The following is a 15,693-nucleotide window of genomic DNA, read 5'->3' on the forward strand; positions in this document are numbered from 1 at the left end:
TAAACTCACATTGTTTCTTCAAACAAAAATGATTCAATTTATTTGCATTATTCCATATAGTGAAAAACAAAACTGCAAACTTCTACAGCAGTGGTATTTGTGTACATAATTTGTGTATTAAAATTGTAAGGAACTCTTAAGTAAACATTTAAAATAATTGCTGGCATGATTTTTCTATTTAGGTCAAAGGCAAATCAGAACTTGAAAATGTGGTCATGTCACCTGGCAGCTCCATGCAAATGAAGGAGATCATCAGTTCTTGACCACACCCATATATTCACACGGAGAAACGTGACCAACTTTGCTAACCACCATTCAAGTGTTCAGTTTCATCATAATCTCCAAATATTTTACATAACACTGATCTAATCCAGGGGTGTGATGTAAGAGCTAATAACATCTTTTGAAGATTAGACACCAGCAGATGGGCTAGACACTCATGATGTGGAATATGCAGATATATGCATAACATAAATTCCCCAAAAAGACGGTGTCATAGTACATTCATTTGTGGCATATGATGGCTCTAAGGCACAAAGCTGCATCATACATCAACATTCATTAATGTTGTGTTCAATCTGGTATTGACTCATTCAGTCTTCATCACTGCTCCAGGCATCTTCAAATGCAGGATTTACAGCATCTCGGGCCCCACCCTGTGAACATACATTAGGTACATGCTAAAGTGCAAGCAAAACATTTAATTGTATTTTCTTTATCTACTGTTTTGTATGGTGCCCCCCCTCCTATTTTTTTCTGGCAGAACAGGTAGAGCCAGATGTGCCAGATTGCTCCAGCGAGTTTAAGAAAATTGAATGTGAACTATGCAAATGTGCCGTACTATCTGTAAACAGGAGTCTCCATGTGTATCATGACTTACAGTTAGGTTCCTGACAGTGGGAGCTGATGCTCATATAAGACATGGCTGTATCTGTATATTATGCTATTGGCTGAAAATAATTTAAAGTGTGTTTGGATTTCACAGAAGGCTCGAGTATGAATGCATCAGTCACAAATAAGTGATGTCTGGTTGCCTGTCTGACTGTAGGCTCGTATCCACCATGTCTTGGAGTTCATTTCCTCTTACAATAGAAGATAAATCTATAATAGGAATCAATTTATGCAGCATTTTTATCCCTTTCAGCAATACATGCACATCTGACAGGCCTTGGAGGTCAAAAGAATGTTAGTAATAGGCTAATAAACGTGTGGACTGACTGTGTGCAAGCCGCCCTACCCTTGTACAGCCGACCCCTTCATCCTCAATGTCAGGCTGACGCAGAACAGGGACCCATGCCAAGATGTTACAGTCCTTCCCACCACTGTAGAGCTCCTACAAACCAACACACGAGAGCCATAGGACTAATAAGACCCCGTGTTCAGCCCAACTTGCAGAGTGCCTTCTGTACTCTTCTCTTCCTGTTCCAGCTTCAGCTACCGTTTCTTTGTACATTGTAATCCCAAGTAGAGTTCATACACCAACTTTGACTTAAGTATTTAAATGGTCACCTATTCCCATGGTCTACCCAGTGTTTGTTAGGCATTATTAGAAGACTGAGACCAAGTCCACTGGACATTACATATTAACAGAAATTCAATACACTTAACAAAGAGCCAGTGGGAGAGATAAATGTGGTATCAGAACCCACATCACTGCACATTCTGCATTGTCACTTAAAAATCATAAACATTGTTAGCATGTTAAACAGCTCCTACAGACTTGTGAATGAAGCCCACAATAAGTTCCCAATGCACAATCACTTCCCCCTATACCCAGGCGATTATCCCTAAAGGGCCGCAAGTTACCTGATAGTCAGGGTGGAACTCGCAGCAGTCTACGTTATTGTAGTGTCCTCTCAGCATAGTAACTAGCTCTCCTGTGTGAAGGCTGTACACGGCAACAGAGCTGCCACACGGCACGAACACAAGCTCTGGGCCGCAGCCTCTCGACACGGTGAACTTGACACCTTTACGGCTCTCGTTTGTCACCTTCCCGTAGTTTACCTAAGCAAAAAAGGCAAAGTCAAAAGCTGATATGATAAGAGGCTAATACTCCTGACAAATGTGCAAAAGAGAGGAAAAAAAAAACAAAAACAAAACAAGAAAAACAGTACATCATAGCATACAGGTGAGTATTGTGATTACCATGATAGTAAGTCATGGTCTTTCTTTTTACAAGAGTAGGATCTAATATTTATAACCTTTTAGAATAAGAATCATGATCCAACCCTACATCAGAACACTTAATCTGAGACATGTGGCCTGAAAACTCAGATATAATCATGTTTTTGTGGCACAAGCAAACTCTGACTCCCTTTAAAGGCATTGATTTGTGCATGAGAATGTGCGGTAAAACAACTTTGTTTTTTTTGTGTGTGTGTGTTTGTGTGTGTGTGTGTGTGTGTGTTTGAACCTTAAATTTGGACGCTTAAGTGCTACGGGAAAACAGGACCGCAGGCTGAACCATCATTCTGAGTGCTCCACCTCCAAATCCTGTCCTGATTTGGACCCCTGTGACCTACCAGTGTGTTCTGTCCCGTGGCACTGTTCCATAGCCGCATGCGGTTGTCCGTGCCAGTGCTGATGAGGTAAAGGCCATCGTGGCTGAAGCACAAGCCGTTCACACGCCCGTCGTGGGCCGTGTTCACTAAGGGAAGAGCCAGCAGTTATGGCAAGAGCGCACACACAAATTTCCAAGCAGTGTGGCCATGACGAGAAAGCTCAACGCTTTGTTAGATTTGCTTAATAACAGAAAAAAACATAAAACACAAATGCAACCACTCCTGTGTGGCTTGGTAAGTGGAAAAAGTATGAAAAGCATGTGGTGATTTGAACTGTTACCAATTCCAACCAGGTCTTTTCCACTATATTGCCTATTCATTAATATGGCAACAGAACAGATACATAAGAGTACAGCTCGCCATGTGCTTCCCATAAATATCCAGGCTGAAAATATTGCGTTATTTCAGGAAAAAAATGAATAATACATAGAGAATCAAAGTGACAAACCTGTTGTGTGCAAAAACCATTGTTGACAACACTCAATGTCCCTTGATTATATTATACTGCTTTCCTAGTAGAATCTACCTTAATTAATTTGAAAATTACCCTTAAAGAGTAGCACATATGAAAAGCCCACAGCATATGTGGTTAATGAATTGCTGCTACAATGACTGAGCCTACCTGTCTCAGAGGATGTCCTAGACTCGTCCCCGTTGTGCTGATCCAAACTGAAGAGGCTTCCAGATGCTCGTCGCACGTCCCACACACGCACCCTGCTGTCAGTGCTGAGACAGAGACCCATACCACAAACTACATTACCTATCATTACATGTTAGTACACTCTCAGTAACCGAAATCCAGTCTTAAAAAAAATAATAATAATAATTAAAAAAAAAAATAATTAAAAAAAATCAAACATTCACATATATAAATAGGAACATCAAACATTTTGTTTCAAATGGTTATCTTTATGTGTTCAAATTTATCCTAATTAGCCATTTATTATTATTGGAACAAATAATAAACCAGAAAAAAATAGACCAGAGGACTTTAAACTTTGGACCTCAAATCCAATTTCTGGTCCAGGATTTTGTAATCACTGGCAGTTAACTGAACAGTTAATGCAAGTGATGAGCTACACTATGGACACACTTGACTTCTAGGTAAAGAGAGGCTGGAAAATCTGTATCTGCTGGACCTTGCAGGCTGTGATCTGAATACTGATGATCCATGACAAAAATGAATGACTAGTGATTACAAAATCCAAAAGTAGTTTTTGAATTGGAGGTCTGGATTTGGGGAAATCTGATGCAGTCCTTGCAGAGGGCAAATGATGTTATTGCTTAATTGTTTTTCAGGCAGGTGAGAAGGTGGCATTATCCCAAAGGACTAATTAAATACTCGTTCGCTAGTGAGCAGGTGAGTCCCTTAATCATCACACTGTAGGTGATCTCTTAAAACAGAGTTTAGGGTCAATAATGACATTTACACGCACACAAATGCTTTCATATTAGTCCAGCTAAGGCTGTTAGTCAGACTAAGCTATGAACATGTAAACAGCATATACAAATCATCAGAGTCTGACAAAGTTTGCAGCTAGGCTGTAAAAGGCATCATTCCGGCTTCAGAAAGCCTGCTAGTGTGTTTCATTTAAAGAAATTGGTAAACTCACACAGTGGTAAACTTTACTGCACCGTGAAGTGGGCGTCTGTCTTTGTTAAGTCAGCCTACAATGCTGTGCATAAATAGAACTATGAACCGGTCTTTTTTTGTAACTCCAGTAAACGTCTTGGTTTGGACCAGTTTCTAATCCCAACTAAAAATGTAGATACAAATCACTCACAAATTTCTGTAATCACTTTCACTGACATCAAACTTATTTACAGCGATTCTAAATTTACAGCAATTCTTAGAAATCAACCATTTTAAAAAATCTTTTTCTAAATGTATCTGCTATACTGTAAGTCAAAATAGTACACATCATTGTGCAATAACATTAAAAAGAGACAAATCATACAGTTTCAGGTTCTTTGTATGATGGACTGTTATTTCTCCTGTTAAGAGCCATCTATGAATTTTAGAAAAGCAACATGTCCTGCACCATTCAGTAGTGACACTCTTATTCTGTACTCCTCGATTGTGGCTTTAAGAAAAGATTCATGCCTTTTTTGCCTAAATGGGTGAGTAGCATGTGTTCTGAGTTTGTGTTAGGGCATGAGACCTTACCCAGCTGTGGCCAGAATGTGCTCGTAGCGTGTAGACCATCGGACCGAGAGAACCTCTCCTCTGTGACCTGATCAAAAACGGATGCACATCAAGAGAACTCACACCTGAACACTATACTTCCACAGCCAACAGTCTATTTCTTCCAGAATGATCTACATTTAGATTTGTGGCTGATGGTAAAGGCATTTTCAAAGTAAAAATATTAAACCACCTGACAGTTTTCACATTACTGATGCTATGAAAAAGCTTGCCTAATGTTAGAGCAATCAGAACAGAACATACAATACTACAAACACAAGACTATTAATTTAAACAACAAATCATTCTGGACCTTCATTGCTAAATAAATCTCAGTATGCTCGTAGGACTGGAAATAAAACTGGGTTTATTTCTCCTGAAAGGGAAGAATGGAGGCAGGTTGAAAGAAAGCTCTCTCCTCACTCTCTCTTCAGTCAGTTAGGATGCTGGTCTTACAGTGCAGATTCCCTGGCCAAGTTAGTGAAATTTGGGTAAGCAAGAACAAGTCTGGAAAATTCTGCATAGCACAATGCGCATGTGTGATCCCAAAATCGTCATTCTTATTACATTCCTTCCCTTGCCTGAATACTCCACTCACCTTGCAGGACATGGATGCGTGAGCCAGACTTCAGATCACACAGCTGGACTTTAGGATCTGTGGTGCCAACTGCCAACACACAGCACAATTGAAGCATGGACACAATTTAGCAGACACCATTACAAACAGGCAATATCTCTACATAATTTCCCAAATATGTCAACTTAAAATATTTATTTAATTTGATGTATACAATCTTTTCTAAAAAATTAAAGCACCCAAACTAACTCGTTTGCCAAAACAGACTCCCAACAATGCAAATAAAATGTAATGAAATACAATGTGGAATAAAAAAAAGCTTGCCATGTTAAATGTAAAATCATAACACACAAACAACAATTAAATCATAATACATATTGAGAAATACAAATATGTATATTTTGCAAATATAGTCTCCATTTACAAGAATGACCAAGTAACTCTTACAAGTAAAATGACAAATATTAATTAAAATGCATTACATTCAGTGGCCTTTTTATTTTAAAGACTAAACATTTTGTTTTGCATATTTTAGAAACAGGATATGGGCAGGTGACATGTTAAATAAAAGCTCAAACAAAAGAGAGTTTTCTCTAAAACCAGTGTTTATATTGCAGGCGTATTTAAGACCATCTGTGTCCATATGTAATCGAGGTATTTTAAGACAGGCTTACAATAAAAATCAAAGTATTATTTTCCAAGCATAGTGCTGTTACAGCGAAAATAATGAAGAGTGAACAGACAAAGAATGGTGAAAAGAGAGAGACTGAGTCAGTGAGTCAGAGTGCAAGCATGTGGGAAAAGTGTAGAGTGATAGACACAGACAACAAGACAAAGAGCAAGGTGACAAGAGACAGAGGTGAGGGTATGCAGGGGTTTAGAACAAGTTGTTCCTGCTCTAGCGGGGATGCTGATGACGGATTTCCTGTCTCGAACCCTTATGATATCCAACATTCTTTCAGAAATGTAATCTGGGCAGAATGCATAACAGGATGCAAACATACATCATTTAAAATTTAACTTTAAGAATTGGTATTTAGGTAGACATTTTTTAAAATTCATAATCCATTTTATAAAATGGATTTAAATATATTTAAAATAGTATCAGCATACCCTTTTTCTCAGTTATGAGTTAGTATTAACTTTGCTTTTCCAATCTTTGCTTTGGGATAAATAAAACAACCTGTAACAGCAACAAGCAGACACAAATATAATGACTATGAATGAGAGGGGTTAAAAGCAAAGCAAACAAACAAAACCACTGAACCAACACACCTGCTATGAGACTGTGTTTCCTGGCAATAGGAGACATATGATGGCAGTAGACATTCCCTTCAAACTGGAACACTTCAGCAGGCTAAACAAAACAGGCAGGACATATAAGCCTGTACATTTGCTTTAAAAGTCACACCCTCCTATTAAAACACATTACACTCACACAGCAGAAATGAATGCAAACCTTTAGTGTTTCTGTGTCCCATACTTTCATGGTTTTGTCAAATGAGCTGGATAAGAACATGCCAGTGTCATAAGGATACCACTGTACTGTCTCCACACTGAACTTGTGCACATAATGGCTTGACCTAAGCAGAAACAGGCAAACAATAAATACTTCTTCAAAGCCACAGTCTGTACTCCTGAACAATCTACTTTGTTAAACCGTTAAGTCACGAGTAGGCCTAAAATATAGGAGGATTATATCTGATTGCAATATTGGTTAGAAGAATTGTGATTTCAGTTTGTGATTATGGACAAATTTATACAGTATTATTATAGAATTATGACAACGATCATCACGATACAACCCCCCCCCCCCCCCAAAAAAAACCAAACAAATAAACCCCATCAAAAATCTTGTTAAAAATCTAAATTGTTCAATAAAGTTTATCAACACAGCTTAAAGTAATTAATCATTCAGTCCTAGTTTCTATCTGTCATTATTTGCCACAGAAGACACAAATAACTCATTCTAGAATAGCAATTATCACAAAAGAGTTTATTTTAGTGTTGAATTTAAGGTCACACCTGTCTAGCTTTACTTTAAATTTTACTACAATACTGACAGTATTGACCCAGTACAGATACTTGATAGTATCAGCCAGAAAAAAATGATTTAAACAATTAAACAAACCCCCTGACTGGACAATCTCCATGTTGTCTAATCATTATTTAATCATCTTCATGTTTGCATTGTGTTCCCTCTTAAAAGACTGAAAAACAGAGCATCACTGGCAGGAACACTGACACCTAGTGGTCAGTCATCTGTAGTCGTAAGACGCAAGCACAAATCTTACTACCTGCCTACGGTGCACACTGCTTTGCAAGTGTAATGCGATTTCTTGCTGGTGTTTTCCAGGTCATAGATCACAATTACTCCGTCGGAACCGCCTGACAACATACTGCAAAACAGAACAAATGGGTCCACTGATCACAATAAGCGCTTAACTTAGACAGGTGATGTGCAGATATCAGGTAGACACAAGATGCTGCTGTTACCAATTAAAGCACTACAAAAATGCTTATTTTGGCACAAAGGTAAGTGTGATGTGTAAACTGGCAAAGTACTGTACAAATACTGAATAAGGAAGGCCGAGATGCTGAGTTCAGTCAGTGTTTCCCCTTTCTGGTCCGCAAATGAATCCAATCTGCCTTTTGTTTTCCCTGTTCCTACACAACAACTTATAAGTTAAGTGACTGGTCCCTGGAGAGTTAAAATGGTGTTCAGATCAATAAAACGGAAATGTGAAAATGTGCACTGTAAGGATGCTCAAGGACAAGACTGACAACCGTCAGACCACAAATACAGCTGAATACAGTCCTCTTCCCCGCAAAAGTCCGACTTACTATCTCCTTTCAATAACTTCAATGTCAATGCTGTTGACTCCATTCCCGTGAATCCGCTCCACATCTCTATCGTGATTTAACTCCAAGCTCAGCGCCCTGCGAGCATATTACTCACATTAACGACATCAAATGTCACTTCAGCCAGCTAGATAAACGCAGCGTGAAAACCGAGCCAGCGCTAGCTAACCTAGTTACCTTCTTGTTGACTCCGCTCGTCGTAAGCGGTCGGGGTCGTGCACACCCGTTTGCCGGGCTGTAAGAAAACTTAGCATGGTTACAAATATTTGTACACTGTTTCGACATTTGACTGCCGGATAGTTTCTACTGTAGCTAGCGTTAGCTACCTAGCTGGCTCCTTAGCTAATCTACTAATAAGTTAGCTAGGTTAGCTGACACCCTCCTGAAACATGGTTGTTAGCTAACTAGATATCCTACACGACGTTTTCTGTGTCTATGAAAGTTTAATATATTCGATAAAATCATAATATTCTAAAAACCGAAGATCCTAAAAGTAGCTAATGAAGCTATTTCACTTCTGAACTCTTGACTCGTAAAAAACTCTTCAGCACACGTTGCCATGTTGTTACGTATGTGAGGTTTGTAATATGAATTGATTGGTTAGAGCGACTGCTAAGCACCAATCAGGTCACGTCTTATTTTAACGCGATTGCGTTACATCACTCTCACATCACCAGCGCAGAAGCTGCTTCTACAGAAAGAGTAAATATTGTCGTTTTTGTTCATCTAACTGTTGTAATGAGCCGTTTTATTTCTCGCCTGCGGAGAACTTTTGGAATAGTTAAAGAAAATGTCGGAACAGACCATTTAGGAAATAAATACTACTACATACCCGAACAGAAGACATGGACAGGTACGTTAAGCACCACTCTAGCTAGCATACGTTTCTAGAAACTAACCAAAACATTATCAAAACATTTAGCTAGATTATCACACGAATTTAGAGACTGTTATGCTTTACACATCTTTTAGTAATTCAGATTGCATCCATGTTGTTAAAGCTCCATGTACTAATTTTAGTGATTGTGACAGTAAGCTACTCTGTTGCCCTTGACATTTGCAGAGAGGGTTTAAGAGTAAATGTTTGTTTTTACCTTTACACTCGCCCATTTACACCGATGTTTTGTTTCCCCTGGTAAACCTAAGGACGGGTTGTCCGGCCCAGGCGGTTCGTGGAGGCCTCCGTTACAAAAGAGTTTGAATACGTGGAGGGACAGATTCCTTCCGAATGGGATGGTAATATAAATGTATAACCTAACGGTGTGAAAATAAGAAGCTAATCCTGGAAATTGTTACACTGAATCGCATTTCAGAATATGGAAACTTAAATAGCATGGAAACAAATAGCTGTCTTGTGGAAAGTTAAAAATATAAACCTTTTCATTAGGGAAGGGCAAGAAGCTTGGGAGATAGTAAATTATACAAGGATTCAATTTTCTTAATCAAACGTTTGTGTCCAAGTTGCTTTGGGTTAAAACATTTAGACATAACTGTTTCTTGCAGACACTTTTCTATTAGCAGTTTAGTAATCCTAAATAGACAAATGTTGTGAAACTTTTAAATAGTTACATTAGCTTTGACTGTGCAGATATAATGTGGATTCAAGTTTATTTACAATCCACACCGTTTCTTTCAGCTTGGATTAGAGGTAGACGCAAGCATCCACCCACGGCAGAGGTGCGCAGTTATTTATTTATCTATTTATACCATACTATGGAACCCAAACCCAATAAAGCCTATTGTAGGAACCTTTATGAAACAATCATGGGTAAAACAAAGGGTGAATTTTTCTTTAGATTAGTATTTTAGCAGGGTAGCTGCATCATTTATTTTGTTTCATTTTAAACAGAGTGATGATGTAATTGGTGAAGCATCACATAAGCCCTGTCTTGTTTCCTTCTTGAAGGAGCTGCAGGAGAATCAGTGCTACCAAGAACAAATCAAAATCAGGGCTCGTGAGGCTGAAGACAGAGACCTCGAGCTGCAAGCCAAAGCCTACGAAGAGGGACTTGTGGCTCAACCTGTTCAGACTCAGATTACAGGTCACGCTGCCACTGCGCAGTTTGGACAATCTAAAACCAGTGAGGATCCTGTTAGCACTGCCAACACGTTCCAACCTGGGTCCTGGGCACCTCCCAAAAAATAGGGCTGTCTCAAACTTTACTCTTACTCATGTCTAGATTATGAAACATTTCTATAAAAGATTGAATTACCCCCTGATGTAATTTAGTACTTCATTAAACCTTGCAATACTTTGACTAACTTCATTTTTCCCCATTTTTCTGAGACTTTAAATATTTCATGAATCATGCAGATATGGTAAACTTAAAGTTTAGATGCTTCCTCTGCTTGCATAACTTGATAATCTTTAACTTAAAAATAAATTAATTTCCTTATGTGATGTTAAGGACATTTGCTGGGTTTAAAAAAAAAACTGAAATGATGAAGTGTTTATCTTCTAATTTGGCCATATTAAATCATTTGGGGGGAAATGTTGGTTCATAATATCAAATACTAAAACATCACTAACAATCCAGACTCTCAAACACAAACAAAACATTTTAATAAAAAGTGAAATTAGAGGTGGAAAAGCTGAACTTCATTTAAAAAAAACAAAAAAACATTGGAATGCTGAATGCTACAATCATACCAGGATGTTGCAGTTAATTTTCCAAGGTATGGATAATTTTCCAGAAAAAAAACCCCAAAAACCTGCATCTTGCGAACTGGATTATGCAGCCTGCATGCCGTACTCTCCTCAGCATGGGGTAAGTCCGCCCTTAAGACCAGTCTCAGCCCACACACTAGCTGGCCTGGTGTGTGGAGCAGCAAACGGGGGGGGGGGGGCCTTAAAAGACATGGGAACACATTCATCTCTCTGCATCCCTTGAATTTCCATTTCAGTCCTTCTTGGCTCTCTTGGCTTTTGCTATGTTCTCCTGTCGCTTCTGCTTCTTTTTCTGTTCGCGGTCCCTGGCCTCAATCATCTTCGCAAGTTTCCAGGAGAGCAGAGCACTGGCGATGAAGAGTGGGGTCAGGGCAAGGATGACGGTGGTGAGAAAGCCATATGGGTCTTTGGCTGCCCACTCTACTACATACTCTGCCCAGCCTTTAAAATCAATCATCTTCTGATGAACGTGGTCGAGAACCTCCAATTTTAATATTAAAAACAAGGGAAGAAGATGACAAAGGTCACTTCAGTCAGATATCAGTAAACAGACAACTGTTTCTACTACAAATTACTAATGAGTGTCAAAAGTTTGAATTAAACCAATACAGTCCGCATTACTTTCAATGAATGATAGTTAAACTATTAGCAGAACTTCGATGTTGTTGAACTGTTGACATTCCTTGCTAACTATCTAACTTGACCCACATGTCATTTGAGGCTGACAAATCTGAGACCATGACCACGCTGCTACTTCAAAAAGCAATTAATAACCATCTTAGTAACTATTCGGCTACACTGGCAAACTTATTTAGCTAACCAGCTGACATTTTCGCGCTTTGGTTTAATAGGTCGGAAAACTAGTTATGTTTTAATCGAACCGTTTCTGAAAACACTTTACACTTTATGGACAATTGATATACCAGTCCAAAATCTCTCACGCCCTTTGATATCTGCGAGCTCCTCAACTTTAGCTTGCTTGCTAATTTAGATAAACCCGGATACACAGCTAAGTAGTTAACCTGGTTATCTTATAAATATGTCTTTAGACTGCATTCATCTACCGTATGTTTGTAAATCTGAGCTGAGAGGAACGCCACCTACCCTAAATTAGGAAATGTTCAAATAACTCGTTACCCACCTCTCAAACGAAGAGCTAAATACTTTAGGCGGTGATTTTACCGCTCAATGGCACTTCCGTTTACAACGAAGACGGAAATGACGCACCAGACGACCGTCAGACGGATTTGGTAATTGTAGTTTTCCGTTGCCTTTCTGTACTATGTTTTTACTTCAAAAACTTGTTTGTTAGTTTTTTTTGTTTGTATGTTTTTTTTTTTTTTTTTTTTTTTTTTTTTTTTTTTTTTTTACTGTTTATTGATTATTATGACTTGGAAGATGATAGTCACATTCTAGTTGTCATTCATGCAGAAATGCATGTTTTCCTGCAGCTGTATAATGATTTAACAAGCAACCTTCTCTTTATTATTATAAACACTCGTATAATTAGAATAATACTCTCTGATGGTGTGGGTAGTGCGAATTATTTTATCTATATTTCTAATATTTCATATTTTTGTGTAGTAGGCCTGATCCTGTGTAACCAGGAACTAACAGTGATTTTCAGACTTCTACACCTTTGCAGAACTTTCCATAGTTTGAACTTCACTTTATTGAATTTCCATGGGCATTTGGAGATAAGGCAAAGGGTTAGCTATTATTAGATAAGAACTTGATACAAGTCATAAACCTTTTCATTAGCTCAGCTTTTATATAGTATTAGATAAATTGTTCTTATGAACGTAGTAAAAAGATACAGCTCATTCATCACAGTCCTGAGTGGCAGACTAATGATATGCAAATAATTTATAAATTAATCATAAATATTAATTGTGTACTGTTCATTCACAAGAGGGTTTGTGAGAAACCAGAGGGCTGCCTGCTTTGCCAAAGGCAAATGTTACATACAGCCTACGTCATAACTATTTATCAGATGTGGAGGAATAATAATTAGTGTTGCATTGTAATTTTGTGTATGCCTATGCAGTTCTCTCTGTCCCATTTGATATATTTTAGACCTGAGCAATAAAAGTGTTGCATTGTACACTTTTACACTTTATTGGCTAAGTTGTAAAAGAGTCCAAGTTGAGACACTGATTTAAATATCACATCTTTCTAGAAAATATACACTAAATATAACACAGTGCACTGTAGAGATATTGATTTATTGCTTGCAATTCATAGCATCTTTTGATTAATAAACAGAATTTGCAGAACACATTCTCAGTGCGGTTCATGCTGTTCATTTTTCAGTATTATGTTCAATTATGTTATTTAAACTATTCGGTAATAGATTTTATTTGTGTGTGTAATTTTAAGTTTACCCACTTGCAATGTAAAATATGGATTGAAGCAGAACATTACTGTCACATAAAATATAAGTAAGACATTATTAATGAGTTAAACGTTTTAGTAATGAGCCAACACCAGAGTGTCTATGTACAAATGCTTTTATGTTTGAAAGAAAGAAGTCAGTCTTCTGGCACTGCGTGGAAGATGATGTGGCGTTCCATCAGACCAGGGCGCAACTTTAATTTTGCACAAGCCTTATCACAGACTTTTACACAAGTCTTATCATAACACCACTTCCACACAAAGCCCTGGAGTTGCCTTTTACTGCTTACTTCACTCAGTAGGCCTGGGACTTTTAACAATACACGTCAAGTAGGTCAAACTTCAGTCCGTTCCTCATAAATCGCAATTCGGAGGATCTCCTATTTAGATGCGACTGACTGTGCAACTGGAACTCGTGCAGCTTAATTCTGCTCTCCAGACTGATAGAGAAAGCACCTGGGTCCTCATCTGTGCGAACACTATGAACAAAAGGAAGCACCTGCTGGCAGCAGGCCGTCTTGTGGTGCCCACGGCTGGCTTAAGTCTCATCTGTGGAGGTGTCTTAATTAATTCCATCTCAAGTGATCAAAGGCAGACCCTCAGGGATGTCTTCACTTACCTCGTCCTCATGCTGGGATTCATCCTTCTTGCCACTGGGATGTTATGGGCTGTCAGTCATGGAATGAAAAAAGTGCTGTTCAAGCAATCTAGGAGAAGCTTACAAGGCACTGAAATTCACGTTTTTACTGTAGACAGGTAGGATTGACTTGTTATTACTATATTTATGTCTGTCACCATTCTATGACACACATATCTGACATACTTTTGACAGTGCTTTATATGTAGGGAAACTACTCATGACTTTAAATGCAAGTGATGCAAAGATCTATAGTCGCTGAAGGAACATTGCAGATCAGAAGGCTTAATACACAGGAAAATAATAATCTAATATAAATGCACTAAAGTACCAGAATCAGTACTAGCCCTGAAGCTCACACTCAAAGTACATTTTTTTTGTCTCAGTAAACTTTGAAAAAAGCAACACTGGCAAACTTGAGTGTTGAATTTAGCTACACATAAACTACGAAACACAACATCCAGGGCCTGTGAACAAATACCATGTGTTACGGAAATGTTATCAGGACTCAACAGATCACTTAGTTCCAACAATGGAAGTTAGTATGGCATGTGAAATAGCTGCTGGGAAAACTTCAATAACAAATCTGCAAAGTGAAATTTTTGCACACCATTAGCAAACAAGACTAGTTCTTTCGTTTGCTGGATGCAAAATGTAAAGACCATGATCACCAGTCAAAAAGCAAATGAAAAATGTAATTTTTCCATGAACATTTTTTTTTTCAGACCAAACTTCTATCCTCCATCATATGAGGAATCCCAGGTTGGTACTAATGTTGTCGGAGACATTGCAGCCATACCTACAGGCACAAGAATACTGGACTTGGCACCCCCTGTGTATACTGAGAGCTGCTCAGAGACCTTTAATGAGACCTTCAGCCTCGAGCAGCCACCTGGCTACCAGCAAGCTGTTCTTCAGTGCTGGAGTGAACCACAAGCCTCAGGCAGAAGTGCACCAAGTGAGTTTAGAAGCTTCCAGGTTGTTTGAGAACCTGCATTCTTCAGAGAATCTTATTTGTTACCCAACTTCAGAGTCATTGGGAGTAATGTGATTCTTAAAACTAATCCTTTTCTCATTTGATCGGATAATTGGATGACTGTTGAAGAATGAAAAAGTTTGGTATACTCCAACAATCTGCCAAAAGAGACTGAAAGACTGTAGGTTGTGAGATGATTATGAAGATGGAACTTCATCAGAACAAAATAAAAACAGGACATGATACTAGTATGAAGGACACTGGAGCCAGAGAAAGCAAATAGTTTTTTGTTTGTTCTCATTTTTTCTTTGTTTTTATGAGAACATGATGTGATCATTCTATGTAATGGTAGGTGTGAGCTCCCAAAGTATCATCACATAATGATCACTGTTACATGAGGGAGTGAAAATTGTCTTGAATATTGGAACAATGATAATGAATGTAACAATACAACAATGGACAATATGCTGAAAAGCCATACATTAAAGACAATGCAGAGACAGTAACAAAAAACACTTTGCAAATGTGCCCAACTTATGCGTAAACCTTTTGCAAAGGTCCAGCACTGAGTCTCTCTGTTGGCATATTGAAGCCTTGTCGATGTTCTTTTTTGCATCAATAGGTCATGCCTGTCATATTGTTATGTCTGCTCCCTCACTGCCCAAAGCTTTGAACATGGAACTTATCTCTCAATGTAGGTCTGCCTTCTCAACCACTGTTTATATCCATTTGTGAGCTAAATTGCAGTTTCAATGGGGATTTTCTATTGAAATTTTCTATAGTTTAATAACCACTGAATAAACTAGTCTGGAATCGTCTCAGATGCATTTAAA

The 15,693-nt window shown here is 38.3% G+C and overlaps 4 protein-coding genes across 7 annotated transcripts; 2 read left to right on the forward strand and 2 right to left on the reverse strand.

The window, feature by feature from the left end:
- Window positions 1-10: 10 nt before the first annotated feature.
- On the reverse strand, window positions 11-8,744 carry ercc8 (excision repair cross-complementation group 8). 3 transcript variants are annotated; one of them, XM_081707476.1, is made up of 13 exons: window positions 8,363-8,378; window positions 8,168-8,263; window positions 7,900-7,990; window positions 7,621-7,722; window positions 6,783-6,906; window positions 6,599-6,680; window positions 5,345-5,413; window positions 4,729-4,795; window positions 3,184-3,287; window positions 2,523-2,647; window positions 1,807-2,004; window positions 1,238-1,333; window positions 11-656 (listed from the first exon to the last, which is right to left on the reverse strand). In XM_081707476.1, the coding sequence occupies exons 2-13, from the start codon at window positions 8,229-8,231 to the stop codon at window positions 594-596; spliced, it is 1,185 nt and encodes a 394-aa protein (XP_081563602.1). In that variant the 5' UTR covers window positions 8,232-8,263; window positions 8,363-8,378; the 3' UTR covers window positions 11-593. The 3 variants fall into 3 exon arrangements, with proteins under 3 accessions (XP_081563602.1, XP_026870167.1, XP_026870168.1); XM_027014366.3 differs by lacking the exon at window positions 7,900-7,990 and having other exon boundaries at window positions 8,363-8,744; XM_027014367.3 differs by having other exon boundaries at window positions 8,168-8,743.
- Window positions 8,745-8,756: 12 nt separating this feature from the next.
- ndufaf2 (NADH:ubiquinone oxidoreductase complex assembly factor 2) lies at window positions 8,757-10,447 on the forward strand. Its single transcript, XM_027014369.3, has 4 exons — window positions 8,757-9,038; window positions 9,332-9,421; window positions 9,822-9,862; window positions 10,092-10,447. The coding sequence occupies exons 1-4, from the start codon at window positions 8,924-8,926 to the stop codon at window positions 10,329-10,331; spliced, it is 486 nt and encodes a 161-aa protein (XP_026870170.2). The 5' UTR covers window positions 8,757-8,923; the 3' UTR covers window positions 10,332-10,447.
- A 279-nt stretch (window positions 10,448-10,726) lies between these two features.
- smim15 (small integral membrane protein 15) lies at window positions 10,727-12,099 on the reverse strand. Of its 2 annotated transcripts, none has more exons than XM_027014370.3 (2): window positions 11,995-12,099; window positions 10,727-11,334 (listed from the first exon to the last, which is right to left on the reverse strand). In XM_027014370.3, the coding sequence occupies exon 2, from the start codon at window positions 11,308-11,310 to the stop codon at window positions 11,086-11,088; it is 225 nt and encodes a 74-aa protein (XP_026870171.1). In that variant the 5' UTR covers window positions 11,311-11,334; window positions 11,995-12,099; the 3' UTR covers window positions 10,727-11,085. The 2 variants fall into 2 exon arrangements, with proteins under 2 accessions (XP_026870171.1, XP_026870172.1); XM_027014371.3 differs by having other exon boundaries at window positions 11,958-12,031.
- A 1,176-nt stretch (window positions 12,100-13,275) lies between these two features.
- On the forward strand, window positions 13,276-15,318 carry LOC113580064 (transmembrane protein 252). The gene is made up of 2 exons (XM_027014388.3): window positions 13,276-14,003; window positions 14,610-15,318. Exons 1-2 carry the CDS (start codon window positions 13,636-13,638, stop codon window positions 14,869-14,871), a joined length of 630 nt encoding a protein of 209 aa, XP_026870189.2. The 5' UTR covers window positions 13,276-13,635; the 3' UTR covers window positions 14,872-15,318.
- Window positions 15,319-15,693: the final 375 nt, after the last annotated feature.

Source organism: Electrophorus electricus, chromosome 25 (genome assembly GCF_041902795.1).
Source record: "Electrophorus electricus isolate QZ-2024a chromosome 25, ASM4190279v1, whole genome shotgun sequence".
Lineage (NCBI taxonomy): Eukaryota > Metazoa > Chordata > Actinopteri > Gymnotiformes > Gymnotidae > Electrophorus > Electrophorus electricus.

What these genes read in the sequence shown, in the direction of transcription:
- ercc8 (XM_027014366.3), bottom strand. Translation starts at nt 8,439, where the DNA reads ATGCTAAGTTTTCTTACAGCCCGGCAAACGGGTGTGCACGACCCCGAC. An exon ending in GGGACACAGAAACACTAAAG is followed by an intron (nt 6,681 to 6,782) that starts GTTTGCATTCAT and finishes TGTTTTGTTTAG; the next exon opens with CCTGCTGAAGTGTTCCAGTT. An exon ending in ACGCATCCATGTCCTGCAAG is followed by an intron (nt 4,796 to 5,344) that starts GTGAGTGGAGTA and finishes GTTTTTGATCAG; the next exon opens with GTCACAGAGGAGAGGTTCTC.
- ndufaf2 (XM_027014369.3), top strand. Translation starts at nt 8,924, where the DNA reads ATGAGCCGTTTTATTTCTCGCCTGCGGAGAACTTTTGGAATAGTTAAA. An exon ending in CGAACAGAAGACATGGACAG is followed by an intron (nt 9,039 to 9,331) that starts GTACGTTAAGCA and finishes GGTAAACCTAAG; the next exon opens with GACGGGTTGTCCGGCCCAGG. An exon ending in GATTCCTTCCGAATGGGATG is followed by an intron (nt 9,422 to 9,821) that starts GTAATATAAATG and finishes CGTTTCTTTCAG; the next exon opens with CTTGGATTAGAGGTAGACGC.
- smim15 (XM_027014370.3), bottom strand. Translation starts at nt 11,310, where the DNA reads ATGATTGATTTTAAAGGCTGGGCAGAGTATGTAGTAGAGTGGGCAGCC.
- LOC113580064 (XM_027014388.3), top strand. Translation starts at nt 13,636, where the DNA reads ATGCGACTGACTGTGCAACTGGAACTCGTGCAGCTTAATTCTGCTCTC. An exon ending in CACGTTTTTACTGTAGACAG is followed by an intron (nt 14,004 to 14,609) that starts GTAGGATTGACT and finishes TTTTTTTTTCAG; the next exon opens with ACCAAACTTCTATCCTCCAT.